Genomic DNA, 16,851 nt, shown 5'->3' on the forward strand with positions numbered 1-16,851 from the left:
GGTTACATTAGGGCCTACTCAAACACAGCTCTGCCATGGCGCCAGACTCCAGCCAACATGTAGTTTGCCTCTTGTTTTTCCTGTGCCCATTGATCTCACCTTATTTGCTTAGGGCATGCAGTTAGTAGACATAGGGGCATGCGTGTGTGTGTGCGCCCACCCCCCTCACCCCCACACACAACATGCCTGTTCATGTCCATCTTTTTAAATTACATGACGTTAATTTAAAATCTTGAGTTAAAATCAAATAATCTTCTATGTAATCACCAAAAGGAAAAGGAGAGAACAGTTTCTGAGGCCCCAATGGGTGGCATAGCTGCCATCTAGTCCTGCCCTAGACTTTCACCCCAACCACCTGCCCTCAGTGACCTTCCCTCCTTCTTCCTGTGGTTAAATTTCAGGGTCTTTCATCACTTCCTTGGCTTCCTCTACGTGCTGTACTCAGTTAGCAACAGCTTTTTTTTTTGTATGGTGCAGTTGTTCTTTCACAAACGTCTGGGGCTGGGCAGGGATCGGAAGATGAGAGAAAGAAAACCACAGGGCTTTAGGTCTAATCCTTTCTTGAGTTTTACCATACAATGAACCTGGAGATGTTGGAGTCACGTATGAACCAAATAGCATAAACATATTAATTTCTATGCTCTAGGACAGGACTGCACTGAGGGTTCACTATTCAATATTGTCTAATTTTTCAGTATGAAAAAAGGGAGGGAAAATGAGAGAGTTATAAATCAACTCCTTTTCTTTCATTCAAGACAGAGGAATATAAAGAGACATCTGCTAGGGTTGGGTTCTGGAAGCTTCTAACTGGCTGTCTATGGAGGAGACTTCAGCCCAGCAAGGAGGCCAGAACAGGCAGAAAAATTTTACAGAGATCTTCTCACTTCTAAAACTGTATATCTGGGTTCCTTGGGCAGTGGTAGCATCAGTCTAGGACACATGTGTGGTTTTAATATTACGCCTTCTAATGGTCTACAAGTCCAGATTATTCTTCTTCCAGATTCTACAATTCCAAGTTCTTCTTGCTATATGTAGATGATGATGATGATGATAATGATGATGATGATGATGATTATTATTATTATAAGTATCATGTGTGTTAAAGATGTCCTAGGTAGGGTGACTATCAGTGTGACAAATCACCATTACCAAAGCAACTTGAGGAAGAAAGGGTTTATTTGTCTTATACTTTGATGACATTACTCACCATCGAAGGAAGTCCGTACAGGATTCAAACAGGGCAGGATCGGAGAGGCAGGAGCATATGCAGAGTCCATGGAGAGGTGCTGCTTCCTGGCTTTCTCCATGTGGCTTGTCCAGCTGCTTTCTTATAGAATCCAGGAACACCAGCCCAGAGATGCCATACCCACAATGGCCTAGGCCCTACCCCATCAACAACTAATTAAGAAAATGCCTTCAGCTGGATTTTATTGCAACATTTTTTCAATTGAAGTTTTCTCCTTTCAGATCAATTCTAGCTTGTGTCACTGGACATAAAACTAGCCAGGAAAGTGTCCTTCATTTCTTCTCCCATGTGATGCATTCTGTACTGTTCAATAAATACAGAACGAAAGCCTTTTGTTAGGGACAGACACTCAGGGATTAACACATAGACACAAACAAAGGCACGGACACACACAGATTCCTAGTCATCCAACAGACACATTACACACAGGAGAGATGATAGAGACACAAGGAGAGAGAAGCAGAGAACTCAAATCTGGACTCACTTTTGGTAAAATGACTCCAAGGGAAAGTACTTTTAACTGCTTTCCCCTAATGCAACACTGATACATTTTTGGTACACTAAAGCTAATATATTTATACCTACATCCTCCTAGGACCTGATGATATCCTCCTACCCGGGCAGACACTTGCACTCATGTACACACACACACACACACACACACACACACACACACACACACACACACTACAATACACAGTGAAAAAATAAAATAAATCCTCTTTATAATCACATGTTGCTGTATGCTTATATTTCAGCAAATGTGAGCCTTAGATATGAGGATCTGAGTTCCAAGCTAGCCTGGGTTCCACATTAGAGTACAATAAAGGAGGAAGAAGAGGAAAAGGAGGAAAACAAAGAGGAGAATGAAGAGAAGAAACCTCTCTAAGGGTGTTAGAAAATATTGTCTTAAATATTTAAACAATTATTAACCATTAAAAACTTAAAAAGTTACAAATATAAAAGATATGCTACTTGGTAAGGAAGGGCTTAGGGTTAACGACCCTTAATACTATATGAGATCATTTAATTCGTTTATATTAGCTTATTGAAGGTTGAAATGTAGCTCAGTTGGCTCCCATGCACAAAGTCCTGGCTTTGATCCTCAGTTGCAAATAAACTAGATGTGGTGCTTCACATCTTCGATTCCAGAACTTAAGGCCTGGAGGAAGGAAAATAGAAGGTCAGGCTGTCCTTCGCTACACAGCAAGGCTGCAGATAGCCTGGCCTGCAAAAATCCTGTCTCAAAAAGGGGGGAAAACGCTTATTGCTTAACTTGAATTATTTTAAAATTCTCAAGCTTCATCTTTTCTATTGCATTTCTGAGCAAATCCTGACTCTTGACATTTCAGTTCCTGTAATAATGAATCTAAAGTTTCCCTTTCTCAAGTTGAGAGAGATTTGCAGTTCTGGAAATTTGTACAACTAAGTAGAAAGATAATAGGAAGTGAATTGAAGTGTGTGTGTGTGTGTGTGTGTGTGTGTGTGTGTGTGTATGTGTGTGTGTGTGTGTGTTTGTGCTGAGTATAGTAGTCTGGGCTGGCATCTGTGGTCTCTGAGAATCTGTAGTACATATCTCCAGGCCCTTCTGGCTTCCAGAGTCTCCACTGGTAAATTCTGTGTAATTCTAATAGGCCCGCCTTTATATGCTATGTGGTCATTTTCTTTTGTTGTTTTTAATAGTCTTCCTTTGTTCTGTGTGTTTAGTGTTTTTACTATTTTATGATGAGGAGACTTTCTTTTCTGGTCCAATTTTTTTTTTTGGTGTTCTATAAGCTTCTTAAACCTTTATAGGCATTTCCTTCTTTGGGTTAGAAAACTTTTCTTCTATGATTTCATTGAAAATATTTTCTGCACCTTTGAATTAGGTTTCTTTTCCTTCCTCTATATCCATTATTATTAGATTTGTTCTTTCCATAGTGTACCAGATTTTCTGGATGTGCTGTGTCAGGAACTTTTTATATTTAACATTTTCTTTGACAGATGTGTACATTTCTTCCATTATATTTTCAAGCCTGAGAATCTCTCCTCCATCTCTTGTGTGGTGAAGCTTGCCTCTGTAGTTCCTGTTCACTTACCTAGATTTTTCATTTCCAGAATTCCCTCAGTTTGGGATTTCTTTATTGGTTCTATTTCCAATTTTAGATATTGAACAGTATTATTTATTTCCTTACACTTTTGTTTGTGTTTTCCTGGATTTCTTTAGGGAATTATTAATTTCCTCTTTAGGGACCTCTATTATATTCATGAAGGCTGTTTTAAGGTATTTATCTTGTGCTTCAGCTATGTTGGAATATTCAGGGCATGGTGTGATAGGATAGCTGGGCTCTAGTGCAGACATACTACCCTGGTTGTTATTGATTGTGTTTTAATGCTCACATCTTGTCATCGTGATTTGTGACGAATATAGGTCTAGGTGCTGAGTTCTGCATTTGTCTTTGTTGGGTGGTTGTTTTGTTCCTTGAATTTTGTTTCCTCCCTGGATTTTATGAGGGTGAAATGGTGATGTGTTGCCTGTTTTCCTGGCCTGCTTATCTGGTGTTTTTTTATAGGGAATGCCTGCTAGTGTTGAAGGCTGGGATACTGAGACTAGTTGTGGGAAGGAAGTTTGGAAGAGAAGATCTTTGTGATCTCTTTGGGATCAAGTCCATGAGGAAAGACAGACCACAGCAAGTTTCCAGCTACAGAGCTGGAGATGATAGTGGAGATACGATCTCAAAAGAATAGGAAGGTTGTGGTTCTGTTATCAGTCATTATGTTGCCAGGGGTATCTGCTGGTGTTTGTGTCTGAGATACAGCAATGACTAGGGGGAGGGAGTTTAAGAAGGGATGGTCCCTGTGGTCCACAGGCTGGAATGAGGGAAGGGTACAGCTTGTGTCCTGTTGCAGCATTAGGGATGAGAGAGTGGCTTGGGTCTGGGGAACAAAACAACCTCTATCATTCTGGAGGATTCTTCGATGTGGAAATAGAAATGAATAAAAAACAGGCAGTAACAGTAAACACCTTTAATCCCAGCACTTGGGAGGCAGAGGCGAGCAGATCTCTGACTTTGAGCCCACCCCGGTCTACATAGTGAGTTGCAGGACAGCTGTGGATACAAAAAAACCCCACAAAAAACAAAAAACAAAGAGAGAGAGAGAGAGAGAGAGAGAGAGAGAGAGATGAAGATGGAAAGAAGGAAGAAATAGACAAGCCAATGAGATTTGCCTGCTGCCGCAAAGGATGCCACTATAAAGATAACATGACAGTGTGGAAGACTCCTCCATTCCTCAACCCCAGATGAACGAATTAGAGTACTCCAAAAAACTGGAGATAAGGCTTCTATCAGATAATTATTTTGTCTGTCTTTTCTTGTTTTTTTTTTCATTTTTTAAAATTAATTTATTCTTGTTACATCTCAATGGTTATCCCATCCCTTGTATCCTCCCTCCCTCCCATTTTCCCCTTATTCCCCTCCCCTATGACTGTGACTGAGGGGGACTTCCTTCCCCTTTATATGCTCATAGGGTATCAAGTCTCTTCTTGGTAACCTGCTGTCCTTCCTCTGAGTGCCACCAGGTCTCCCCCTCCAGGGGACATGGTCAAATATGAGGCATCAGAGTACGTGTGAAAGTCATATCCCACTCTCTACTCAACAGTGGAGAATGTTCTGACCATTGGCTAGATCTGGGTAGGGGTTTAACGTTTACGGCCTGTATTGTCTGTGTTTTCAAAGAAGGCCTTACTCTGAAGCCCAGGCTGGCCCATCATTCACTATATATCTGAGACTGGTCTTGACCTCAACAATTTTCTTTCCTAACTCTCCTGAGTATTGGGATTACAGATGTGAGCCAGGATGCCCAGACTGACTGTGACTTTAAAGTTCATCTCACATGCTACAAAAATTTGAGCAAATTTCTCAACTTTGCTGAGTCTCTTGGAAAAAAACAGTAAATATAAGTCTCAAAAGATGCTTAGCAACAGTGATTTGAGAGAATAAAATGCTGAACATAATCCTCAGAACAACTGAAGTGATTAAGCCCTGAGAGCTATCTTCCTAAGTGGATGGGCAAAGAGAGCTACCAACGCCCTAACTGAAATGGAGACGGTAAGACCCCAGTTTAATCCAACAAGTGTGCACCACTTGTTTTGCTAGTTTTCTTTTCATAGTTCTGGCTTCATTTATCTCTTCAACAGATATTTACGGCACACTCACTTATAAGGGAACTTGTTTATATCTACAGATTGCTCAGAAAGCTAAATACATTGGGTTGGCGGCATGAAGATCAGGAGTTGGTAGGATTTCGGGGCAGTGACAATATTCTATATGACCCTGTAGCTGAGGACACATTCCTAATACATTTGTCAAAAGTTGTAGACTCTACTAACAAACCGCTAACACTCATGCAAGAACATCAATAAAAAGGTAGCACACTAAAGCAAGCTCATTGTAATCCAAGTACCTCATTCCCACCAGAATGTCAACTCTACTAGGATGAAGACAACTCCTTCTCCTTCTCCTCTTCCTTCGCCTCCTTCTTTTCTTCTGCCTCCTCATCATTTTGCTTTGAGACAGAATCTCACTTTGAAGTGCAGGGTAGCCTAGAAGTCACCACCATAACCAAGACTAGCCTTGAACTTGTATAAATCGCCCTTCGTCAGACCTAATATTAGGTTACAGGTATGTGCCACTATGCCTAGTTGCTGCCATGTTCATTTCTAGGATTAGGTCAGTTCTTTGTTTCTAGCTACCAATGACTTTAATATTACAAATGTTCTCACCCCAATCCCAATGGCTAACATCACAAAAACAAACAGCAAGTGCTGACAGGGGTGTAGAGAAATAAAAATACTTATACATGACAGGTGATAATGTAAATTAGTTCATCCACTATGGAAATTACTCTAGAGGTTTCTTAAAAATCTGTTATATGATCCAGATATATCAGCCTTGGGTATATAGCCACAGGGATCAGAGTCAGATATCACAGAGGTATTTATACATCCATGTTTATTGATACACTAGCCACAATAACCAAGATATGGAGACAGTCTATGTGTCGATCAATAGATGAGCAAACAAGGAAAGTATGGTAGTAAGTACTTTTGCCAGGATCCCCTCAACATGCACTGTGTTTGTACAAAAACTGTGAAGAAAGTAGCCCAGGTCATCACTGAGAAATGCTATGCAGCCAGGACATGCCCACAAGTGCATATGTGAAGAGATCACAGTTGTCTCCAACAAGAAGCTCCCCCCAGCAAGATAGCACATGTCACACATCCACATCAAAAGAGCAGGTGTGTCACACACACACACACACACACACACACACACACACACACACACACACACAGAGCAAGATTGCAGGTGTGTCACACATCCACCAAAGTACATTTTGAGATCCCCCTGTGAGTCATATGCCGTATTAAAGTAGTAAGGACTTACTTTATAGTCCTGGCTCCAGCAAGATGCAACAAGAAAAAGAAGGGTTAATTAAGTTTCTGGGGTCATAGCCTAGGCTCTAATCACAGAGGTAGATCCTTTGAGGAAATATGGAGGCTTTTGGGCTTCACCAGTGTCTCCAACCTGTCAGACATGTACCCTACCATGTGGGATTATTTTCCAAACATGTTGTATGGCCATATGAATATATCCTGATGTGTTGTCTTACTTCAGTAAGCCTGAGAGGGTATGGAAAGGGAGAGACACACAGCTACCAGGCATAGAACCTGTCATCCAGGCACTTGGGAGGTACAAGCAATAGGATTAAAAGTTCAGTGCATGTGAAGTTCAACTCCAGCTTGTGCTACATAAAACTTAGAGTCAGGTAAACCAGAAGCTAGGTGAAGTGGCCTAAGCCTTCAATCCTAGTACTTAGGAAGCAGAATCAGAAGGGTCATTATAAATTTGAGGTCAAGCTTGTCTGGACAGTGAGTTCTAGGCTAGCCAGAGCCATACAGCCAGATCCTATTTAAAAAGAAAATCTGGCATATACACACAGAGGAGTCATAAAGAAAAATGAAATTCACTTGCATGAAAGTGGATAGGACTTGCTGTCATAATGTTAAGTGAAATAAAACCAGATTCATAGAGACAAATGTTTTCTCCTATATACAAAATCTGGATGTAATTATATACACACATGTATACATACATACATACATGCACATACATAAGACATGAAAGTATAAGTGTGCCTATGAGAAGTTTCAGGATGGAGAGTCAAGTGAAAGCAGAAGGAAAGCAAGACAAAATTAGTACAGTATTTGAAAGATCATTTATGTGCGTGTGTGTTCCTTATGAGCCTATGTTCATATATCCATATGTATATACATATACGTACATACATATGTATGTATTCGTGGAGGGTGTGTTGCCTGGCAGGAGCAGGAATTATAGGCGGCTATGAGCCGCCCCTTGTGGGTGCTGGGCATTGAATCCTGATCCTCTCCAAGAACGGTGCTCACTCTTAATCATTAAGCCATCTCTCCAGTCCTCAAAATATTGCATACTTTCCCTCATATAAAAAAAAATCAAGATTTAACCTGTGTATATTATATAAGATATACAATCTGAATGAGAACTATTTGGACAGATAAAAGAGACAGAAAGGGATTGTGGGTAGAAGGCTTGGGAAAGGGTAGTGAGATATGAACACGGGCAAAGCCCAAATAATAATATGAAACTTTCACAACAAAATGTCTCCTGTAAGTAAATAATTCATTAAAAATAAAATTAAAAGAACATGATGTATATATTAGGTCATTTAATCCTTTAAGAACTTTGAGATTGAAGACCAAGATTATTCTCAACAAATATGAGGAAATTAAATCACACAGAAACTAAGAAAGCTGACTAATGTAACAAAGCAATAAGTCAGGCATGGTGGCACTAACCTTTAATCCCAGCACTCGGGAGGCAGAGGCAGGTGGATTGCTGTGAGTTCGAGGCCAGTCTGGTCTACAAAGCGAGTCCAGGACAGTCAAGGCTACACAGAGAGACCCTGTCTCGAAAAACCAAAAACCAAAAGCAAAATGAAAAACAAAGCAATAGCAGCCAGAGCTGGAATCAAGTCAAAGTAGTGTCGATCCAGAGTCTGCAGAAAAGTTGCTAGTAGTCTCAAAAGTCTGAGATTTATCTTAATTTTAATTATGTACATGCGGGGGCATGCATATGAGTACAGTTGTTCCCATAGCTGTGTGACATTGAATGTCCTTAAACTATACTGACAGGTCTTTGTAAGCTGCCCCATGGGATACTTGAACTTGAACTCCTGTCTTCTGGAAGAACAGTAAATGTTCTTAAACACTGAACCAATTTTTCTGTCCTTGCATAATTTTTAAACTGCAGGTTACAACACATAACTGGGGCAGTGCAGACACCTCAGGAAACAGGGTGTGTGGTGCACTGTGGAGACTGAAGCCAGAACATTGCTATGAGGTTTGAGGCCAGCCTTGGCTATGTGGTGAGTCCTTGTCTCAAAAAAAAAAACGCAAGCAAGAAGCAACCAAGCAGTGTGGATATTTCAGTTTTTAAAAAATATATTTAGAAGCCAAACTTCATCACTCACACAAGTAATACCAGCAGTTGGGAGGCAAAGCAAAATTAACATGATGAGTTTGAGGTCAGCCTGGCCTACAGAGACCCTGCCTTAGAAATAGCACCGAGGAAGGCCCTAGGGAGGATGCTTGAATCTCGCGCAGAAGAATAAATAAAATAGACATCTGAAGTCATTGGAGGGATGGAGCTGTGTGGGAGAGCGGAAGAAGAGAGTAATGGGGCAGGGGGCAGTCGTAGGGAGAAGGAGGTGGGTAGAGGGGGGAGTAGGGGTGGGAGAGGGAGGAACTGGAGAGAGAATGAAAATAAATGGGGGAGCATCTCAGGGACGAGGGTGGCCCCTGGATTCTATTGGGGTGAACCTAGCTGAGATTCCCTAACAGCAGAAAACATGGCGCCTGAAGTCCCCACCTCCTGTAGCTAGGTGGGACTTCCAGTGGAGAGAGGGGGACCCACCCATAAAACCACTGACCCCAAATTTGTCTTGCCAACAAGAAGTGTAGGGATAAAGATGGAGCAGAGATTGAGGGAATGGCCGCACTTAAGACCCACCCCATTGGAGTGTTACTGTTAATGATACTCTGTTACACTTGCAGACAGAAACCTAGCATAACTGCCTTCTGAGTGGATTCATCTAGCAGCTGATGGAAACAGATGCAGAGACCCACAGCCAAACAGTAGGCCAAGCTCCAGGAGTTTTGTGGAAGAGTTGGGGGGAAGGATTGAAGTAGACTGAAGTGTCAAGGACACCACAAGAAGACCTACAGAGTAAACTAGTGTGGGCCCATAGGAGCTCATAGAGACGGAACCCCGAACCAAAGAGCTTGCATGGGTCAGACCTAGGCTCCCTACACATATGTAACAGACGTGCAGCATGATCATCATGTGGGTGCCCTAGCGAAGGGAGTAGGGGTTGTCTCTGACTCTGTTGCCTGCCTTTGGATCCCTTTCCCCTACCTGGGCTGCCTTGTCTGGCCTCAATGTAAGGGGATGTGCTTAGTCCTGCTGTGACTTGGGGTGACAGAGTGTGTTAGTACCCTTTAGGGGGTCTCCTTCTCTGAGAGTAAGAATGGTGGGAGGTGTGGACTGGGAGGAGAGGAGGGTCACGGCTGGGATTAGGCTGTAAAGTGATTAAACACATTTTTCAAAAATAAATAGCAACAACAAAGAGACAATACCCATAGTCAAGTATTTAGAAAGCTCACTGTCAAATCATAAGTGGGTTACAATCTCAGGTGTATAAATGAGGCAGCTCAAAGACTACTAGCCATCCCTGATATTTTCCCTAAGAGCATGCTGGCCCTATTCTGTTAAATATGCTGGCTTCGTCTCAGCAGTTTCCACAGTATGTACAAAACTCAGTGGTACCCAGAAATGGGAAAACACCATCCATATGGAGAAACCTGTCCCAGAAATTTCCATCAGATCTTCTTGTTCCCTTACTAAGGTTGACTTCTCCTTACCTGTCACTGGCCAGAACAGAATCACATGCCTAGTAAAAGTCAGTTTGTAAAAGAGGACCAGACCTGCTGTGACCACATTCCACTGACCAGAAACGGCCCTAAGCAGACTGCCAGCAGCATAAGAGACAATGGATTTTAGGTACTAAAGTGTTTGCTCTGCACAGAAGAAAAGCAAGCAAAATGGTTCAATTGCCTTTCTATTTCCCTGGAGACAGAAAGTTAAGCAGAACATTCATTCGTTCATTCATTCATTCATTCGCTCAGCATGTATTTGCTGATTATTTGGCCTGCGCTTAGCAGTGCGCTCAACAGTGGAACTTAGAGGTGAGCAAAAGCGGCACAGCCCTTCACCCCTGGAAATACCTGTAGAAAAGCAGAGAGTGGTTGAATAAACAACCTCGGGAACATAGAGACATGTGTAATAATTAAACTACCCTTGAGAAAACAACAGAAATGGTGTGATTTGAGGTTATAACAAGAAGCTCTGTTTTAAATTGGGAGGAAAGTCCAAGGAAGTAGTCTCAGGAAAAGTCATTTAAGCAACATATAATAACTAAAGCTACACATGGTCCTATGTGCTACAATTCCAGAAGTAAGTGAAACAAGAGTCCAAGGCTTGCCTTGGTTATATACTGTGTTTGAAGTCAGATTTGAGTTAATGATACCCTAATTCAAAAAAAAAAATCTTAAAACCAAAGCAAAAAGAAAGGAAGGAAAGAAGGAAGGAAGGGGCACACACACACACACACACACACACACACACACACACACATACACACACACTGACAAAGATAGAAACAGAGACAGACAAAGACAGACACAGAGAGAGAGAGAGAGAGAGAGAGAGAGAGAGAGAGAGAGAGAGAGAGAGAGAGACAGAGACACAGAGACAGAGACACAGAGACAGAGACACAGAGACAGAGACACAGAGACAGAGACAGAGAAGAGAGACAGAGAGACAGAGAGACAGAGACAGAGAGACTTGAAGCAGAGAGAAGTATGAGGAATATAGAAGGCAGAAGAATGGTGCAAGGAGTAGCAAAGTGCTCCAGAGTGAGACCAGACCAGCGAATAAACAGAGGTAAACCAATCACATGAGCTTTTCATTGAAGAAGAGACTTCTCCAAAATAAGGAAGGCACACCCCAGCAGATTGTTCAGAATAAAGTTTGAGGCAGATGTGTTTGACTGGGACAACAATTTGCAAAGCTGCTTTCAGCTGTTCCGTGTCACAGCGTAAAAGGTCGCCTTTGTTTCCAGTGTTTAGGCAGATAGGTAGAGTATTGTTCAGATTATTTGTCACAGATCAGAAGCTAAGAATGCAGATGGCTTGAAGGATGCTCGGCTTGACTTCGGTTTATCTCATGAGGAAGAAACTAGTACAGGACTATTTGGAGGTATTACTGAGCCCTCACAGGTCCCCTGGGAGAAGGCACATTGCTTTGATGATTGTTTGCTTCTTTGCGGAAAAACCAGATGAGATGCCATGTGTGGAGGATGAGTAGCATCTTACCTTCAACTGAGTAAACATCGCTGTGACTCATTCTGAAATATATGGTACTAACGCAAGTTGGACTCAAGGGCATTTCCATTAGAGTAGGTCAGCTGATCGCTGCCATGTGCAACTAGGTCAAGAGGTAAGTAGAGAAGCTTCCAGGAGGGGCATATCCGCTCACCCCCAACAGCTGCAGTACTTCCTCTTTAGGTTCAACCTTCTGCCAGCTTCTCTTATCACAAAAAAAATATTAAGTCCTCAGCAAATTCTACATAAACCTAATTGCTGTTCTCAACGGTCATGGTGTAGAATTGAAGGCAAGGTTAATGATTAAGTTAATCAAAGTGTCACAGAGGAGACAAGCAGTAGTTTATCTTGGGGGAAAAATGTGCCTCCTTGCAGGAAGGAAAATAGTTTGGATCTCTATGCACTCTAATGGCAACTCCCAGAACCAGAGTTTGGTGTGTTTCTGAGAGATGCCCAGAGATTGGAGCCTATCATACCTTCTGCGTTTAAGTTCACTGAGACTACAATGAGTTGAGGGTTAAAAGACAAAGAAAAGGACCTGGATTGCAGATAAATGTGGTCTTTCTAATCTTCACAACAGCACCTCAAGGTAAACTTTTATTATCTCAGGAGAATGAGGCTCTGAGCATGCCTAACCCAAGAATGCAGTGTGAGTGTAAGGAATGGGGCTAAAGTCCATGTCTGTGCTCTCAGATGTCTAAGTTCATTCTGTCATGTTCCACTGCATCCCCTAGTGAAGTGTGTGTGTGTATGTGTGTGAGTGTGTGAGTGTGTGTGTGTGAGTGTGTGAGTGTGTGTGTGTGAGTGTGTGAGTATGTGTGAATATGTATGTGTGTTACTGTGTGTGTGTGTGAGTGTGTGTGTGTGAGTGTGTGAGTATGTGTGAGTATGTATGTGTGTTAGTGTGTGTGTTGCGTGTGTGTGTATGTGAGTGTGTGTTTGCTTAGACCTTCCCACTCACCCCATTGAGGAAAAAAAGGAAGGCTTTTCTTCCACTTAACAGGCAGACAGGAGGCAAATGGGTGAAGAACAGAGTGACAACTACAAAGGGAGGACCAAACCTTTGTCATGAGAAACTGAGGTTCCTCACGCTTTCACTTCCTTATCTATGAACTTATCTATATTCATTTCTTTTGTTTCCCTTCAGTTAAAGTTCATTCAAATTAAAGCAAAACTCTAGACTTTGTGATGAAGATGGACGGACAATAAGAAGCTTCCTCTCTGTGACTAGTCAAGACAGCAAAGCACAGACCATGTCATGAAGAAAGAGAGCAGCATAGGCATCATGGCAGGGATGGCAGAGCCGCTGCCGAGCGTGGAGAAGCAGGAAGCCTGCACAGAGAAAGTAGCAGACACCACTGCCTACAGTGCTGGTCCATGGGGAGGGCCAGTAAGAATGGAATGAGTTTTGCATTATGAGATTGCCATTAGCCTCTGAGGTTCAAGGACAAAGTGCTATGGCTTGAGTCTGGATTTTCTTCAGCGGCTCATGTATTTGAACAGCTGGTCCCCAGCCTCTATGGGGGAGCCTGGTTAATAGAAGTGGGTCATGGAGGGTGGGCTTTTAAAGATGCGTAGCTCAGATATGGTGGTGGTCTAGCTTTTGTTGGAGCTTCTATATTTTATCTTGAGACAGGGTCTACGTAGCCCAGGGTGACTTTTAACTCCCTGTGTAGCTATGACTGTGAAATTATGAACCTCCAGCCTTTGCCTCCCAAGTGTTGAGATTATTGCCAGTGTTGCTCACCACACCTATCTCAGATAGTTCTCTCAACAAGAAATATAAATGGTCAGAGAATTTGTTTGTAATGTTCAAATATTCTTAGTCATAAAAGAAATTATAATCAAAACTACACTGAGATTGTGTGTCAACTTCAGTCAGAATCATCAAGAAGATAATAGTGAAAAAGACACAGAGGAAAGAGAATCCTGTACTCTTCTGATAGATGTGTAAACTAGTGAAGCCACTGTGAAAATCACATAGACGGTTCTCAGAAAACTGAAACTAGAGTTACCACATAACCTTCTTAAGCCACACTTGGGCATATGCTTAAAGGAGCAGAAGTCAACATATAAAAGGGATGTTTGTCAGCAGTGATGGCTTCACATTGCCACCTCCATCAGCTTCAGGAGTTCTCTTAGACTGTTAAGAACCTCAACTCAGGCCAAATTGGGGATTCGTGACCTTGACACTGAGGAGAATTTCAAGACTGGCCAGTATAGTGAAGCAGAGTCAGGAATGTGTTCAAGGATAGTGTTAATAGAGGCTTAGGCATTAGGGTGCTGAGAATGAGAAGTGCTCAGAAGAAATGGTGCATCCCCAAGAGGGAATAGCCAAAAGTCAGATGCACACACACACACACACACACACACACACACACACACACCACACACACACCACAACACACAACTTTGGTGACTCTTAAGCTACATCTCAAAAGGTTACTAAGGCCCCCTCCCCTTTTCTCTCCTAGGAAATCCACAGGATCCTGACTGGAAGGGAGATAGCCTTGCCGCTTCGTGATTGTACAGGAATTCTTGCTTCGCTACTGGCAAAACTTCCATCAAGTTCCCGGTTACCACTTCATTCCTACTTCTCACGACATGAAGCATTGGGGATGTCTGTACACTTATGCCCACTGCTTGACTATATAAAAGCGCTGCGTTACAGACTCAGCTTAGGTAGCCGTTCATAGTATGAATGGATGAAAGCGGGACATATGTAGACACTGAAGTGTTATTCAGCCAAGAAGAAGAATGAAATTATGACATTTTCAGCAAAATTAATGAACTGGAGAACACCGTATTAAATAAAATAACCAGATTTAGAATGATCAATACTTAATGTTTTCTCTCATATGTGACATTCTAACCTAAGTAAATCCCATGAAAGTAGGAACAAACATATGTGGAGGAGTGGGCCTGTTACAGTAGACAGGGAGATAGGAGCCCATGGAAGGTGATGGATGTAATCAAAGAAGATTTTGCACATGTTTCAGAACAGCAAAATGAGATTCATTTTATAAAATAATATATATTCTTAATAAAATACAATTAAGCCTAAATTGCACTGAAGCCTGTTTTCATCTACCCTCATCTCTCCAGCCCTGTTTCCTCCAAGTACTCTTTCTTGAGTTACAAGCCTCTGTCTTCTTCCACTCCTAGCTCTGCCCACAAATACTTTCTTGTCTTATTCAAAGAAACCACCATGCTAAAAAAAACAACAACAAATATCTCTTCAATTCTAAAACACTGTCCTTTTTCTGCTGCTATTCATACTTCTCAGAAATGTAGCTTTTACTTCCTCACATTCCAGGAATTTCTCCTTTTATTCTTGGCCTGTTTCCACCTCCACTTCACTATTGTCATTAACAGCACTCCTGATATTACTCGAAATGAAAGTCTCATATACCTAAGAAAAGTTAGTTAAGTCTTTAGTGAAAAAAAAAAAAAAAAGAAGTACCTGGTGAATGTCTTTACCATCAGGTTAGGCATGGACAGGCCACGCCCCCACCCCCACCAGAAGTCCCTCAGTATTATTTCCTCATTCCTCCCTAAAAGACGTGCCACCCCAACTGTCCATACTATTCGTTAGTTCTGTCTGTTTCAAGCTTTATGTAAATTGAAGTATATCTCTTTTGTGTTTGGTATCTCTTACTCATATTTGTACAGTATTGGCATGATATTGCACGCAGTGGGGGCTTATTTACTTTTATTACTGCATAAATACACAATTCAACTCACGTGTTTTTCTGTTATTGAACATGTGAGGTTGCTTCCACATCGAGGCTGGTTCAAATACTGTTTCCAATAATCTTCTTGTCCTTGTCTTCTTGGTGCACTTGTATTCTTAATCATCTTTCTTCTTCTTCTTCTTCTTCTTCTTCTTCTTCTTCTTCTTCTTCTTCTTCTTCTCTCTCTTTTTTTTTTTTTAAAGAAAGAAAGCACTGTTTGGGAACAGTGTAACATTGTTTGGGCTAATGGCGTCAATAAGTTGAGAGATGTATAAACTTCAGGGCACTTAGAGCAACCATGTCCTCTCACGTTATCTCATGCAAGAAGCCAGAGACTGGGGAGCAAAAACAAACCATGTAATTAAAATTAAGTGCAAGTTGCTTGAACCCAAAGCGAAGGCAACTCACAGAACCTCTGCTCAGTGTAAGGACTGGCTGTCCAGTTCCTCCTGAGCTACAGAGTTGAGAACTACGGAGTCACCTGGGGACCAGGCTTTGAGAGACTGAAGAGGACTAGGGATCACAGACATATTTTTGTGGGTTTTCATTTCCTTTTGCCTCTCGCTCCTGAGGCTAAGGTTAAAACCTTGGTGAACACAGAAAATTCAAGCGGACGCTGCTCATTTCTCTCTTACAGACACCTGCCCTGCCCTGGGAGGAAGAGAGGACACCGATAACCACAGAACCCCCAGGAGGCGCTTATCACAGTGCCACAGTTAATAACTGCAATTTAAAATCTGGGCAGAAGCGAGGAGAGAAGAAAGACTGGATGGCTGCACTGCTCTCTGGGGCTAGAAGGGGAGAGGACGTGGCGACAGTGCTGCCCGTAGGAGTCCTTCACGTTTGCATCATACACCAGTTTACAGAAAGTTGTTTAATTCTACCCCGGACACTCACACATCTAAACAGGTAGCCAGGCAGGTACTGTCGTCATTTTGTTGATCTGTGGACTAAGTCCAATGGAAGGCAGGATCAGTACTTTAATCCACCTCTCCAGCCCCTTTTCAGGAGTTCCTAGGAAGAGAAGTCAGAGGAAAGAGATCTGGAAGCAGCCAGTACCCCCAATGAATGCAAGGACAGACATGGAGGAGTTGGTTGGAAGGGCGTGAGGTCTGAAAATTTCTACACCTCTGGATAGTTTGAAACACCCGGGAGGTGCATCTCTCAGCCCTTGCCCTGGAGGTAGTGGTCTTCTTTGGTACTTACGAGTGTGCTTCCATAAGTGAAGTTTCACATAGAGCCGCAGTGAGATGGTACCGCCCCTCCCGGATGGAAGCCCAGTAGAGCGCCCTCTGTCACCCCAAGCCTCGAGGCACAGGGGCGTAGGGTGGGGACCCTGGAAGAGTGGC

The 16,851-nt window shown here is 42.3% G+C and overlaps 1 protein-coding gene and 1 long non-coding RNA gene across 4 annotated transcripts in view; one reads left to right on the forward strand and one right to left on the reverse strand.

Annotated features, from left to right (window-relative positions):
- The window catches only part of LOC311583527 (acidic mammalian chitinase-like), a 58,789-nt gene that overhangs the window by 38,735 nt on the left and 3,203 nt on the right, over positions 1–16,851 (reverse strand). The window contains exons 1-4 of one of the 3 annotated variants that reach the window (XR_014774560.1): positions 16,709–16,844; positions 16,400–16,516; positions 15,513–15,837; positions 1,162–1,544 (exon numbers count right to left, since the gene is read on the reverse strand). Coding sequence is in view for 1 of the 3 variants with exons in the window: in XM_084757213.1 (XP_084613339.1) it covers positions 15,513–15,552 (40 nt within the window). In the remaining 2 variants the exon portion in view is untranslated. Of the gene's footprint in view, positions 1–1,161; positions 1,550–15,512; positions 15,838–16,399; positions 16,517–16,708; positions 16,845–16,851 lie in introns of those variants that run through there. The other 2 variants (XR_014774561.1, XM_084757213.1) reach the window with 2 other exon arrangements.
- On the forward strand, positions 11,085–15,677 carry LOC311583539. The gene is made up of 3 exons (XR_014774563.1): positions 11,085–12,357; positions 12,916–13,158; positions 14,243–15,677. It is a non-coding gene; the product is annotated as an uncharacterized lncRNA (long non-coding RNA).

Source organism: Acomys minous, assembly GCF_964271855.1.
Source record: "Acomys minous genome assembly, chromosome: 14".
Taxonomy (NCBI): Eukaryota; Metazoa; Chordata; class Mammalia; order Rodentia; family Muridae; genus Acomys; species Acomys minous.